The following is a 14768-nucleotide window of genomic DNA, read 5'->3' on the forward strand; positions in this document are numbered from 1 at the left end:
AAAATAAAATATAACATTGCAACAAGATGAGACAAAGACAAAAGGAAAGTGAAAGCATCCCCAAGGTCACCTCCTCTCTGGAGAGCATCCGCCACCCCTGCTTTGCACCTGGGGAGACGGCCTTGTCCAGCTGCAGGGAAGCACCTACTCTACCTGGGTCTTTGGCAGCTCAGACACATCTCAACTTTTTGTGCTTGCGGTGTCCTTGTTATTAGCAGACATTTCCTTTAAAAAAAAATTAATTCTAAAAAGTGGAGTGCATTCCTTTATGCTTTTTATTTGAGTGGAAAGACATCTTAGAGGAGAAATAAAAGGAAGCTTTGAGATAGTTTAATAATGAAAACTCAACTCTGGGTAGCGAGTTACGGTCTACACCGCGCTGTTCAGAGAAGATGGATCTGTAGCCCGGGAGCCGTGAGGACGGGCTCGGCCAATGCATCTAAGGGGCTCAGAGAGTGCGGGGCGCAGAGTGAGCCCCGCTATCAGGGCTCTTACCAGCCACGTGTTAGCATCGTCAGAATCACGGCAACCACCACCGCTGCTGTCCCTCAAAATGACTTACCAGAGCTGAGAAGAAACTGTTTACCCGGGTGGCTAGTGAACAAACAAAACAAGCAAAAGCAAAATGGGAGGAAATCAGCCACAGAATGTTGCCTTCAACAGAATGAGGTCTTCAATGACGATTTCAATTCCTATTCTCCTGCAAAATTAACCTTCCCCCATTTAACGGGAAAACCACACTACAGCTTTGTGATTTTTAAACTTGAAGCAGGGTAGAGATGCTTCACACAGGAGGATGGAAGAGCTGCGAAGGGCCCTGGCTTTCCAAGAAGACAGGAACAGAGCCCGGGCGGGGGTGAAGGCAGTGCCCACAGGCTCCTATTCACACCGTGCTTGGGCTCACGGACTCTCAAAGGCCCGGACCCGGTTGCTCTTGCTGGTGAGGAATGGCGAGCAGCCCCAGGCCAGGAGCGCACAGCAGCTGGAGACCAGCGCTGTGGTTCAGAACAGACTGGCCTCAGCCGCCAGGGGCGTCTGTCTGCTCACGGAGACAAACTGTCCCTCTGCTGGGACCCGTGCCCACCCCAGCCTCAGGCTGACTCCGAAGCCAGACAGTCAGCGGCCTGCGTGGCCCTGCGGCAGCCTCCTCTCTCCTCACGGCACCCAAAGTGCCTCCTCCTGCCCGCTTCTTGAGAGCATAACAACATAATTACTAACCCGATTCCGGCTGGCCAGAGTGGCCATTTGTCACAAGGATAATACGCGCTTCCCTGGGAAGAATTTCGACATCGCCTAATAAAGCCAGTGCTTTCTACAGTCTCACGTTTCCCCACTGTTGTTTCATTATCTTAGTATCCTCTTATAAATCCTCCTGAAAAGTTGGTTTCAGAGCTGCTCTGTACAACTGCCAACCAAAAAGCGACTCTTCCCCACCGGGGATGCTCTCCTTATAGTGTAGCTGGTATTTAAATAAATGGGCAAGGAAGCTGTCTATCAAATAAGGCACCTTATTTGAACCTGGTTGCTCCTTTAAAATACAGGGTCACCAGGGCAGACCAGTCTTACCCCCAGATGGGAGAACTGGGGGTAAAAAGCCTTGCGGTGTTGCTTTACAGACATAAAACAGGTCAAATCAAGATTCTTTTCAAGAAACCACAGGCATGAGGCTCGGGAGACTGGAGACTTCCCACATCTAAGTCTTCACGGGGGGCTGCAGCTGAAGCTGGGCCGGCCAGGCGAGCCCTGCGCAGCCCTGCCCAGCGGTGGAGTCGGCGTAATCAAAGCCGCAATTACCGCGCCCGCTTCAAAGGGAGCTCGGAGCCCCGTCTTACACGTCAGGCTTGGGCTCCCTCCGCCAGCGCTCACCACGTGGGCCATTTTGCTGAGTGGGTGTGAAGGAAGCACAGGAAAACGCCCTCCCCCCACCGTCCAGCTGAAACCCAGGAAGCTCCTCTCCTGGACCAGACTCCAATCCGGACAAAATATCCCACTAACCAAATGGAAGCTGGAACCCAAACAGGCAGAGTCGCGTATTAAGAGCCCAAGCGGTAAAGGGACATCTCAAGATTTCAAGAGGGACCTGCATCTGGAAGACGACCAGCACTGACTGAGGCATTGGGGCCTTCTAGGCCTTGGCTCAAAAGATTTTAAGAGAGGGAGAGGGGAAATTCCTTCTTCTTACGTGCAAACGTGAGCCTCCAACTGGGAGCCAAGCACGTGGCCAGCCCATATCCTTGAGGTTCTGCGGCCCAGCCCCCTTCCCAGACTGTCCCCCCAACAGGAGGGGCTGCGTAAATGAGCCCATTAGAGAGGCCGAGGTGGGTGTGGGAGGAGGGGCGATGCGTGACCAGGACCCACCGGCTCAGCTGGAGCCGTGCCTGTAACCTCACTTCCTCGTCCAGAAATGGTGAGTAACCCAAAAGGAAGGTGGTTGGAGTAAGAGCTCCTCCCTCTCCTTCCCAAATGTTACTAGCAAGGAGTGGGAAACTCTAAAATGTTTTTAGTTACGCTGTGAAATTTGAGGGGAGAGTATCAGAGATCAGTCTGTGAGAGATGAACAGAGGCAGAGGCTTTGCAAAGATCGCCCTCCTCACAGCGGCACACACCGCCTCATGCCTACTGCCTAAGTTCTTCTGCCCCACCTCGGGGCAGACGGACGGAAGCCTGCCATTCAGGGCGTGAACTCCCGTGCCGCACAAAGCCGCCTGTGTATGCAGGGAGCGGACTTCCAGAGCGGGCAGCAAGCGCGACAGAGCTGGTCTGGCCCTGTTGTCCTAGAGGGAACTGAGGCATCTGGTTGTGAGCAGCTGGTGTGAGGGGCCCCTAGAGATTCCCCAGGCCTCCTGGTTCCCCATGGGTCACAGGAGCTGGTGAGGAGGAAAGAAGAAGACCAACGTGCGCTGAGTGCTGCTGTGCCAGGCGCTGGGACACGACGTCATGCGATCACGACAGCTCCGCTGACTTCAGCGCGTTTACACAGAAGGATCCCGCTGCGGGAGGGGCGAAAGGCCTTGCCTAAGGTCACCCAACCTACAGGTGGCAGGATTAGCTTTTGAGCCCTAAACCTAAGTTCTCTCCACCACACCTCGGGGCTAAATTATCACTCATTTGCTTCTCCTTGCCCGCCTGCCTTCCGTGCCCATCACGAGTCAGCATCACTGCGGAGGTGGAGGTGGTCTCCATCTGGACCACTGCCCACCCCAAGAGGCTATGCTCTGCTTGAAAGCAGGGTGAGAGAACAAAGGGCCTAAGAAAGTAACTTTGAAACTTAAATCTCTAAGATTGAAAGTATAACCTACAAAGGCCACCTTCAGGTCTTTGAAAGTAAGTACTACCCAGTATTGGAGAAAAAGAAGAAATGATAATGCGTGGTGAGGAAGGTTAGCACTGACTCTTCTCTCTGCAGCTGAGCTAGTCCTGAAGTCCCAGCATCAAGCTCGTCAGTCCCCCAGTCGCCAGCCACAGCTCTGACACCAGATGATTCCCAGAACGTGGAGGAGGCAGGGAGGGAGGGAGGGGTCAGTGAGACAAGGGGTCACCGGCCCCGGGGTTGGATCCAGGTTATACAGACCGAGGCAGGGTCACTGAATCTGTGCGGTTCCTTCCCGTGCGGTTATTCAAAGCGTAACTGTGACCAGTGAAAGCAGACTTCGGCAATGCCGAGATGACGCTGAGGCAGGCCTGGAACTATTGATAAATTGCTTGCTCGAGGGGGAGATGCTGGTTTCCATCTGCAGCTAATGGTTTCTCTTCCTGATCAGCCCTTTGCGTCTCCCTGTGAGGACGTACACCACCATTGGTTGGCTGGGCCTCCCAGTGTAGGTCTCACCCACTAGACCTTCACCTCTGCCGGGAACACTACCAAAACATTCTCGAGGAAAGTTTTGAATAAGAGACCCTCAAAACCCATCTTAATTCTGTATATTAAAGTGCTTCAGGAGAACAGCCACTATGGAGACTCACCTACCCACCTCCAAATTCTTTATCCAGTTCACCTTTCTCTCTACAAGTTCTCCTGCCCTAAAAATGCTAAAACTTCACCTTCTAAAAACGAGGCAACAGAATGAGCACACACTTCTGTGTGTTTTTCCTTTCCACCGTCGTGTAGTACTAGTCTACGTGTCTAAGTGTATGGGGCCTAGGGAGGTGACAATGCGTTGTGGGTTCTGAGCATGAGCTCTGAAGACAGACTTATCCTGAGCAAGTTACTTGAACATGCCACACCTGTTTCCCCGTCTGTGAAATGGAAATAGTTAAGTCGCTCTACCTCATAACGAGTGTTGAGGGGATGAAAGGAGATAATACACGTGACAGGCTTGGCAAGTACCTGGCATCTGAAAGGGCGCAATGAATGTTGGTTACTGCAGTGGGTGGAGACTTGAGTGACAGAGAGACAGAGCCAGGTGTGAACCTGCCCCTGCTGCACACCAGCCACGTGGCCCTGGACAAGTTACTGACGTCTCCTCATCCCTCTAACAGGGCAGAGATCCCTCCCCGAACAGGGCTGCCTCAAGGACGGGATGGAGAGGCTTCGATTAGAGCACCCAGGACAGAATACGTGGTCCAGAAATGTGAGTTCCATTTCTGTTGTTCCAATCTCACACAGCATGTTCAGGGGGTAAAAGCAAGATTTATACTATTTACAGAACTTCCGGTGGAAAACTACGACCAATAGAGAATTCTGGAAAATCTCTCATGAAATATTACGAAATATCTTATAAAATAGAATGTCTGCAGAAACACACTGATAGCTGGGAAAAGTAATCCCAAGAGGGCAGCAAAAAATTTGTCATTATATTTACGGAGACTATATCTAAAAATTTAGAAAACTTCAGGTTAGATTTGACTTAGGACTTAAGCAAAAAAGCGGGCACTACTGTTTGACTGAGGTGCTTTCATTTTTTTTTCTCCTCATTCTGTCGAAAAGAATAGAGTGACTTTGCTAAGGCTCACAGAGAGTTCTAGGCAGGATCACCCCGCTCCTCTGGATCTGTTGACGGGCAGCTTCAGACCCAAAGGACACAGCTGAGGAAAAGGAAGTGAAAAGGCCTCAAGGTCTCACTGCAGTTATCAAGAAATTCAAGCAAAAAAAAAAAAAAAAAAAAAAAAAAAGCAGGGCTTCCCTGGTGGCGCAGTGGTTGAAAATCTGCCTGCAAATGCAGGGGACACGGGTTCGAGCCCTGGTCTGGGAAGATCCCACATGCCACGGAGCAACTAGGCCCATGAGCCACAACTACTGAGCCTGCGCGTCTGGAGCCTGTGCTCCGCAACAAGAGAGGCCGCGACAGTGAGAGGCCCTCGCACCGCTATGAGGAGCGGCCCCCGCTTGCCACAACTAGAGAAAGCCCTCGCACAAAAACGAAGACCCAACACAGCCAAAAATGAATAAAATTAAAAAAAAAAAAAGCATATTTACCCTTCCTAATAAGAGCATCCTCCATGCGCCAACTCAGGCCCCGTTTACTTTTAATGTATATATTATTCAAATAAGCTGTGTTTTCTGGTTCCCAATTCTACAAAGTGGATCAGAAGGAAAACTACTTTAGGGGAGGGGTACACAGTCCTAGACAGAACAAGAGGACACAATAAATAAAAAAGAGCAGATTTTTTAAAACCCCCATTATTTGGGGTCATCTAGAAGGGTCAAATAGCATCCATTCCTTGTTACCATTTACCATATGGTACACTACACTGTAGAATAATGGCATGAGGTATTAAGAAATATTTAATTTTCATGTACTCTGGTGAAGAAAGAGGTGCACTCACAAGAGTGAAAATTAAAAATTACATGTTTTGATACTTAAAGAGGTAAACCTAGAGTTCTCTGGGAAACTCCGTTATCCAGAAGGATGATTTCCCTCAAGTTCTGGATGGCTCAGTGAGAAAACATTCTATCAAACTAAATTTGTCCAAAATAATTTTTTTATTCTATGAAGTATTAGAATAATAGCATGGATCTTAATTTCATAGGGCTTTCCTGAACAATACTAAATATTACATATCTCAAGAGGGTTGTAATAATGAGCCTCATTCTTCTCTCCGTCCACTATTATTTTTTAATGGCACGTGAACACTCTTGCTAGCCAAGGGTCCAGTTTCCTGTTTGTTTCCAAGGCAACTTAAACACAGTCCTAGCTCTTCTGACCATTAAAGAAAGAGGGGAGAAGAACTGATGGGAAGGACACTGCAGCACAACAGAGATTTTAAAAGCTTTCACTGTATGTACGATCCTCTCCCGGTTCCTTCACGAATGCACAGTTGCCTAGATAAAATCACCCTGTCTGCTGATCTAACAGGCCCAGCCACCAGCTTATTAGTGAGCTGTGGTGGACGTCTGCTGGGTTGCAGCCTGCCTCCCTCTTGATTATCCCAATGCCAACACAGCCCCGGTGGGAGCGGTGAGCCCCCGACAGCTGTCTTGTACTGTGTGACCATCTGCTGTGGCCACAGTTGATTGCAGATGGGGGTAGAAGTTTGACCCAAGCTGGGCTAGCCAGAGTTCCTTCTCTGGAATTTGACTTTGTATTGGTTTATTTTTTGGCCGCGCGGAATGTGGGATCTTAGTTCCCCGACCAGGGATCAAAAACCTGTGTCCCCTGCAGTGGAAGCGCAGAGTCCTAACCGCTGGACTGCCAGGGAAGTCCCCCTTCTCTGGAAATTTGAAAGAGTTTTCTCTTTTGGAGACTGGTACTGTAAGAAAGAACATGTGAGCTTGAGGGGTTCTGGACACGTGGATCAAAGAACTGAGGAGGCCAATCTGCAGGAGGGGAGGATGTGATTTGGGGGAGGGGCAGATATAAGAGACAGCAAAAGCGTCTGGACAGTTTTCCAAGACCACCTTCTAGTACTCTCCTCGGCTTCCACACGATGGTCCTGTATCCTTAAATAGAGGTCCTTAGCCTAGCAGGGGTTGTTTCTGCTCCTTGTGATCAAAAGGCTCTCATCATATGAGCAAGCATAAGGCATTCTGGAGAATGGTTAGAACCTGAAAACCTGCGGTCCACGCACAACTTAGTCTAGCTACACAGTGCCGTGAGGCTGCCATCTCTGTCTCAGACAGCGTGACCAAGGCTGCCCTTGCTATCAGTGTCTGAATTTTCCTGCTGAACCGTCTTACTAGGGAGTCCCTAGTAAGAACACTGCAGTCAAGTGTCCATATTGCCGTGTGAATTCTCTACAAGTTTTCCGCTAACTCATGACACGTTTCGCAGGGGTTTGCAGCCAGATGTAAGAGGAGGGGAACGCGGGTAGGCTACCACCCCAGGCAGGGACAGACCGCCGTGTCCTAGGCACAGCACACCTGCGATCCTGACAAGACAAATGACACGCCCGCAGTCGTTTCCATCAGGATCCAGACGCTTGGCCAACTGGCAGGCGAGGCCCTGCACTGGCTGGGCCACCGCTCAAAGGACACTCAGGAGGAACCTGGGGACAGCACTGAGCCGGGTGCAGGTGGCCGTGTTGGTCTCCCGCCTCCAGAGGTGCGGCTCCCTTCCCGAGAGCTCCTGACTCTGCCGTCTCCTGTGTGCTTAGTGGCAATTCTAGGCTAAGTGCCTGACACACTTAGTGCCTAATTGTGTGAGAAAAAGATGAAGGATGGAAAACAGGGCGTAGTTTTTTCACTTTCTCCTTATCAAAGCCTTAATTTTTACTCTGAGACTTTGGACAAGCCTTACCATTTCTCTAGCTGCTTCCAACTTTACTACTTTGTAAGCACTTGGCTTTGCCTTCTAACTAGACATGCCAACCTAGGAACAAATACCCAGAGGCTCACTGATACTTAATGGGGGTGACTACATAAGTACTTAGGGAACAGAGTTCAGAGCAAAGATTAGGCAAAAGCATCAAGTTCCCCAGGGTGAGCTTCAAAAACTATACGAAATAAATGTTTTTCTCAAGGAGACCGCTGAAAATATTCAGACCTCTCCCTGAGTCTTAAGAGGACAGGGCTAAGTCCTGAGCTTCAGACAAGGTTCCTAGAAGACCTTCAGGGTCACAGTCTTCTCGCTAGTCCTGCACATGACTCCAGTCTATAATGGAAAGCTAGAGACAATTTTTTTAAAGATGTAAATCCAAGCACTGCACAATTAACTATTGCATTCTATACTGTACTAGAAATTACTTCTCCCATACACCTCTTGGCACCAAGGAAATAAAGGCGAATGTTTTTATTTAGTAAAAAATATATATTAATTTCTCAGTTCAGCAAGTGTGCAAGCTAAAGATTATGCCAAGGCTAAAATCATAGTGTACAGAAGTATGTCTGTATGTGAGTGCCTATATGTATCTCTGGGTGCGTTTAACCAGAGAGTTTTTGCTTTTTAAAAAAAGATAGCTTGTTTCTACTTTTAAACTAGACCTTTGATGTTATATAATCAAATGAAATACACTGAAATATCATAAGAATATCTTTTCAATCTATATAACTTTAAGATAGTGGACTTTTTATGTTTTGCTAAAGTAAATATTAGTAAACCAACCTGTAAAGTTTTTAAGTTAGTAAACTCAGAATGATAATTCTCTCCAGCTTTTCAAAAATTCTAATTCTTTGCTTCTTTAATTCTTTATGAATCTTGATTAAGTCAGGAAGAAAGGGAAGTTCAGTATTTGATGATAATCTCTGACTTCTGACAAACTCTTGACGTTACATATTCCAAATGAAACGTGCACCAAAATACTGGAAACTCAAAGCAACTCGATCATTGTTCTGTCAAACTCAAGAATTCCCCCATGACTGGACACGCAAGTGTTACCTACTGCAGGAGGCCTTCCTTGATCTCGCTCTGATTTCCGTCGTCTTTGTTTTTACACACTGCGCTGTATGCACTTCCTTGGTAGCATAAAACATATTATTTTATAATTATCCATTTGTACGTCTGCATCTTCTTAAACAGGGAGCGCCTCTGGTAACGGACAGGGTCCGTTTAGCAAGTAACCCCACTGCCTAAAGTAGTTCTTGACTTGCAGGAGTAGGCCTCACTGGATGTTGGCAGAGTGAATAAACAAACAATTGGCATTTTATGATACTGGCCTTCACAGGAGAACATGTGTAAGTCTCACTGCCTGAGGCCCTGGGCTCCCAGCTCCCACAAGTGGCAAGTTAGTTAGTTAAAAAAGCTAAGGATGAATCTGGATTTCTTGAATGATCCCACAGCTTGGGGATCACCTCCAACTTGGAGGAATGTCTTTTAAGGATCCCATTTCCAATAATCCTAAAGTCTGCTGCAAGGTGTTGAGACTGGGTTAATGCTAATTTCTTTGTTTCAACTTGATTTCACCAGAGTGAATATTCTTATAGGATACACAAAAGTAGAAGCTCACAGGGAGATGGGGACACAGCTGGGTATATGAAGCAACTGCAATGGCATTTCCCACCAATGAAATGAGAAAGTATTAAGTGAAACTCATGTCTTTCAAGGAACAGAAACAAGTTTTCAGAGGGCTTTTTGGTTCACAGAGGCGTCTTTTCCTGATGGGTGGGGTCTTTTCCTTATAGTCCACTGTCCCACTCTAGTTCAGAGTAATGAGAGTTCTCTAGCATTTGAGCTACATCATGGCTGTCTAAGCTCAGTGATCTACTAGGAATTTCCTTTCAGGGCAGCAGGATAACGTTAAGTTGCGCTGTGCAGAAAGAAACCCTCTCAAAAGTCTCTTCACGTTGAAGTCACGGCATCCTCCCTGTCTGGGCACCGTGCTCCGTTAGCTTTACCTTCCTGCAGGGAGGGCCGTGACTTCAGAACTTCCCTTCAGAACTGAAAGCAAGCCCTGTGAGCTTTCACAGACACTATGTGCAGGATCAAGTCTAATCAAACATTTCATCTGTCTGCGGCTTTTTTCTAAGGTGGAGCCAGCAAGAGCGGGACCGAAGTCTGGCAAACAAACAAGGAGCCACATGATGGCATCAGTGGGGAAGCAAAGCCCCAGACTAGAGGCAGTGCTTGTGGGCACTCATCCTGTGGAGGAGGAGGGCAGGCAGGAAGTGATCTATTCAGGACTTGAAGAGCAAGCACATCGTGGGCAAGTTGTTTTCAAGATCATACAGGTGCCTTATAGTTATACAGAGCCACCCAGACCTAGAATGAGGACGACAAATTAGTAAACAAAAAAGAGACCCGAGTCCCTTTACTAACAAACACTGGGAGGCAGTGCAGCCCGCGGAAGCACAAAGCAGACCAGGACATTGGGACCTGATGCAGCTGGGAGCTTAGAGGCCAGCAAAGCGCCCCTTTCACTTGTGCCGAGGAACCAGTCTCCGGCTTAAACCTACTGCCCCAGGCCATACAGCACAGGAAGGGCTAATGTGAGAGCCCGAGTGGCCTCACTCCTCTAAGCTCTTTCTACAACAGGGTGCCCTGTTGGCCTGGTCTTTCATTCAGAACAATACACACAATACCCTCCAGGGAAAACAACTGGTTATCACTGAGTGTCACCTCCTCAGAAGGGCCTTTCAAGATCTTCAAGCCAAAGCCGACCCTCAAGTCACTCCCTGTTTTATTTTTATCATAGCACTTACACTTTCCTGTTTGTTTGTTTTAAATCAACTGCTCTCCCCGAGATGTAAGCAGTACAGAGCGGGGACCTTCTGAGCCTTGTTCGATGCTGTATTTCCAGGTATTATGGAGCTAACTGGCATTTATAAAGTGCTCAATAAATGCGGAATAATGACTAAACAAGTCAACTACTACACAGATAGAAGTTTCTGAATTCCTAAAACAAAGAAGGGGATGGGGAAACAGTAGGGATAGTATCATTCCTAATTTGCGGAAATCTTTACGAATGCAAATCTGACCTTCTCTCCGCTTAGTAATTCTTATCAGATGACTGCCCGTGCCGCTCTCTACGACAGGATAGTGGGGAGGACAGAACTTCAAAGGCTGCATGACTGATCCAGCAACGAGAGGGGAGAGGAACACTGGAGACTCTGATTAAGTGCAGCCCAGCCGACGGGAGCCTCACTGGTCGCTGGTGAAAACTGTTTTCTTGGGGGGAGGGGGGGAGACTTTGTTGTGTTTTTCTGGGGCAGGGCAGAGGGGACACACCTTGACCTTTAGAAAAACAAGTAAGTGACAAGAAAACACCATGATCACTGTAACATGATTTTAAAAAGAGATATTTGGGATACATTCTAGGACAAAAATGCGTTCAGCCTAATCGTCTACTCTAAAATACTATATAATGTTAATCATTAAGGACACTAAAACCAAATATCAAAGTATGAAGCAGAGAAATACATTTTTGCATGATTTTTAATAGAAACAGCATTGAAGATTTTGGTGCAAACAGAGGACAGAGTAAAATCAGCGCATGTTGGTCCTTAGCACGGTATGCTTATAAGGGTTTTTCTGTTTCGAGGCAGAGCGTAAAAAGGACTGCTGTCCATACCTAAGTGTTTAGTCAAGGACAATATTCTTCTAAAAAAATGCAAAGAAGAAGTACAAGAGCATGTGCTTGCTACTAAAATTACTTCTAAACTATGATGCCATGAGCACCTGGGGGCAGAGCCTGTGCTCCTATAACCACTCTGGGGGGCCAGCTCAGAAGAGGTCCTCAATTAATAGCCATTAAGTTGAATTAAATATGAACATCATCTGTGATATTATCTTTCTGATACCTTGTTTGGTCACCTGTATGAAGGGCTGATCTTCTTTTTACCTGGAGAAAAGCCTACCACTCAGTGCTAGTTTAGAAGACTTTTGATATCATAAAACAACAATGATGACATTTTGAAGAACCTGGGGAACGTGAATAAAGATGAGGCAAGTTTCACAGAGGAGAAGGCAGCTGCATCAGGTCTTGGGGGTGGCGTCTAGGGAGGGAGGGAGGCCACATATGAGAAACAAAGAGCCCTAGCGGGTGGCGGTTACTGTTCCCATTTTACAGTGGAGGAAAATGAAGATTAAAAAGCGCAAGCAGATTGCCGGGGCAAACAGCTGATGCAAAATTCATATCTATTTGGTACCAAAATCTCTGCAGATTCCCCTGGGAAAGTCCGCTGAAATTTGAGCACCAAAATTAAGTTCTGAAAGATTAAGCGGTCATCTGGTTCTAGTCAAGAATGAAGTGACCCGCAGGCTAATGCTCTTCTCCTAAGAAACACCACCCTCAGGCAGAGGAAATGGGCTTTCCAAGCACAGGGACAGCACGTGCAGCAACCTCCATCTGCCTCAGGGACGGCAAATAGTTTTGTTTGGACTGAGCCCAAGACGCATGGTTGGAGGTGAGGCGGGTCAGAGAGTGGAACCCCCAGGACAGGGTAGACGCAGATCCACACTGACGTGGTCTGCACTGCGTCCCTCAGACGGTGGGCTGTCCGTTTTTAAGTCGGGAAGTGACACAATCCGTTTGTGTTTCAGCAGATCCCTCTGGGAGCAACACAGAGGATGAACTGGCAGAAAGGAAGTCTGGAAGCAGGAAAATTATCCAAAGGCTTATTACAATAATCCAGATGGAAAGTCTGAGCACCTGATCTGGGGCTATGAAACTGCTGAGTGTGAGAGGAAAGACTCGAGACAGACCCAAAAGATAGAGCTGACGGGACTGGGAGGCGGGTTCCTAGAGAGAACAGAATCAAAGCAAGCGCCTCTGAGAAGAACTGTCACAGTGTAGACACACTGTGAATTCAAAGCCTAGCAAAGACTGAGGCAATTTACAAAGCTAGGTTCCCGCCAGGGATGGTGGTCAAGTGGTCAAAAATCAAATAACTACAATAAAAAGAAATGAAATAAATATCACCTATAAAGATGAGAGTGAGATCTAGCAATGGTTACCAATAAAGAACTTGATAGAATACAGTTCGTAAGTCCCCATGCCACATTTTTAAGTAACAGAAAAAATGAAGCATCCCTCTCTTTCTCACTAGGAACAAATATATTACTTTTAAGCCTCTATATGTCATCTCAACAGAGAAAAAGTCTCTATACCACAAAACCTTCCAGGTCCTGGGCCAGCCTGAGCTCCTCCGATGCCGCCCTGGGTTTGCAGAGTAAGATGGCATTTTGCCGGTTTTTGTTACTTGTTTGTTTCTGAAGCAGGCAGATTTGCCACTGGTCAGTAAGGAATGGCTGACAAGAGTTAGGGGAAAGGGAATGGAGAAAGATTAAAGGGGCAAAAAGGGGAAGAAGAGAAGAGAGAGACACATACTATATTGCAAATCCTTAGCCGGTATAAAAACCATCAGATGTTTTAAAGCACTAATTTGATTTTGGTGGCCTTTCCTCTTTAAAGGAGCAATGCGGAATGGCATCAGTATGAGCAAGAAGATTCACAAGCAAGTGCCTCTGTTTATAACTAATGTCAGCAGTAGGACCAGAGAGTCGTTCTTACCATGTTTCAGATGTAGGCAGCTGTCATTCTTGGACCTGTACCTGCAGAAAATTGTGTCTTTAACAAATTTTTATTGAAGAGGTTTTTGTACATTCCAAATACGTAGTAGCTACAATATAATGTGGACCTGTCTGCTTTACTTTTTATGGTTCTTATACCAGCCATTTTTATTTGTGCAGTACAAGTAGAGGCCTTATCTTTTATGAAGGAAAAGGGGAAATAAACTGGACCTCACTGATTGATGCCTTGAATTAATGTACACGAAAGATAAACCCTATCACCATGTTTTATATTTTTAAATAACCCCAAACCACAGAAAAGATTCTCAAGGGGATATAAGGTAGCATATCATAGAGTCATCATAAAAAACTGTATTGTAAGGAGTTTTGCAAATAGAAGAACAGAAGTGTTAAAGCAAAGAGAACACAGACAACAAAAGCAAAAACAAAACCTTAAAAACAACCACAGTTAACAACCAGGAATCCAGGTGACAGGGTTTGCAAGAGCTTTTTAGGTGTACCTTCACATAGTCACATTTAAAAGAAAGGTCTTTCAAACATTTTTAAAGAATCTCAGGAAGAAAAGCAGAGTTCAACAATCATATGTTATAGCTGAAGAATAAAGCAGCGTGTAGAAAGATGCAGGCTACTTTAAAAGGTGCTTGTCAGAAGCATGAGAATTGGCTGGAAAGTCACATGGTGCCTACCTGATGTAGATTCCTGTAGTTTCTCTCTCTTCCTCTTCTTTTTCTTACCCTGGAAGAAGACAGGCACATGTTCATGTTATAGACTGTACTGTGAACACATGGATGAACGTGATACAAAAGGACCAGCAGGCGGTCAACCAAGAGATCAAGATGCCTCATTATATGTCTCTCTTTACCATCTGTACCTAGAAACAGGGCAAGAGAAAGAAATTCTTATCTGTGACCTCTGTCTCTATAGCTTTGCATTTAATGTCATCAGTACTGTACTGACGTTGGCGGTGGCCATACACACACACACACACACAGGATGATGATGTCCTAGGGCTGTGGCCACAGACCCCCCCCCACCCGCCCACCTTCAAGGAAAGCCCGCTTAATAAGGAGGCACTCCTTTTACTGCTAACCACCACACTTAGGACCCACTTCTGGTAGTATTGATGATAAATCTTCCTTACTGTGAATTCCACCATCTAATTAAAAATCCACAATGTTAACTGAGGCCCCTCAGCTCCCATGGCACAGACAAGACGTAACTGAAGACAGTAGTAGAAGGGTAAGATAGAACCTGAGAAAACTAAGAAGGTAACTTTAAAGACTTATTTATGGCAGTTAAGGACACTGCTTCCTAAAACAAACACGATAACGTGAATATGCTTGCAATTTAAAATACATTTCAAAATCATCTTAATCACAAATTTATAATTTTAGGTCCCATTGATAGTAGTTTAATTTTCTATTT

The 14768-nt window shown here is 46.4% G+C and overlaps 1 protein-coding gene across 4 annotated transcripts in view; it reads right to left on the reverse strand.

The window, feature by feature from the left end:
* Positions 1-14768, reverse strand: part of LEF1 (lymphoid enhancer binding factor 1) — a gene marked incomplete at its 5' end in the record, with an annotated part of 132525 nt that overhangs the window by 12115 nt on the left and 105642 nt on the right. For 2 of the 4 annotated variants that reach the window (XM_082462914.1, XM_082462913.1), the window contains 2 exons: positions 13324-13364; positions 14030-14078. In XM_082462914.1, coding sequence (XP_082319040.1) covers positions 13330-13364; positions 14030-14078 — 84 coding nt within the window. In that variant the 3' untranslated portion in view covers positions 13324-13329. The remainder of the gene's footprint in view (positions 1-13323; positions 13365-14029; positions 14079-14768) is intronic. The other 2 variants (XM_082462916.1, XM_082462915.1) reach the window with 1 other exon arrangement.

This window comes from Balaenoptera physalus (assembly GCF_965194825.1).
Source record: "Balaenoptera physalus genome assembly, chromosome: 5".
NCBI classification, from domain to species: Eukaryota; Metazoa; Chordata; class Mammalia; order Artiodactyla; family Balaenopteridae; genus Balaenoptera; species Balaenoptera physalus.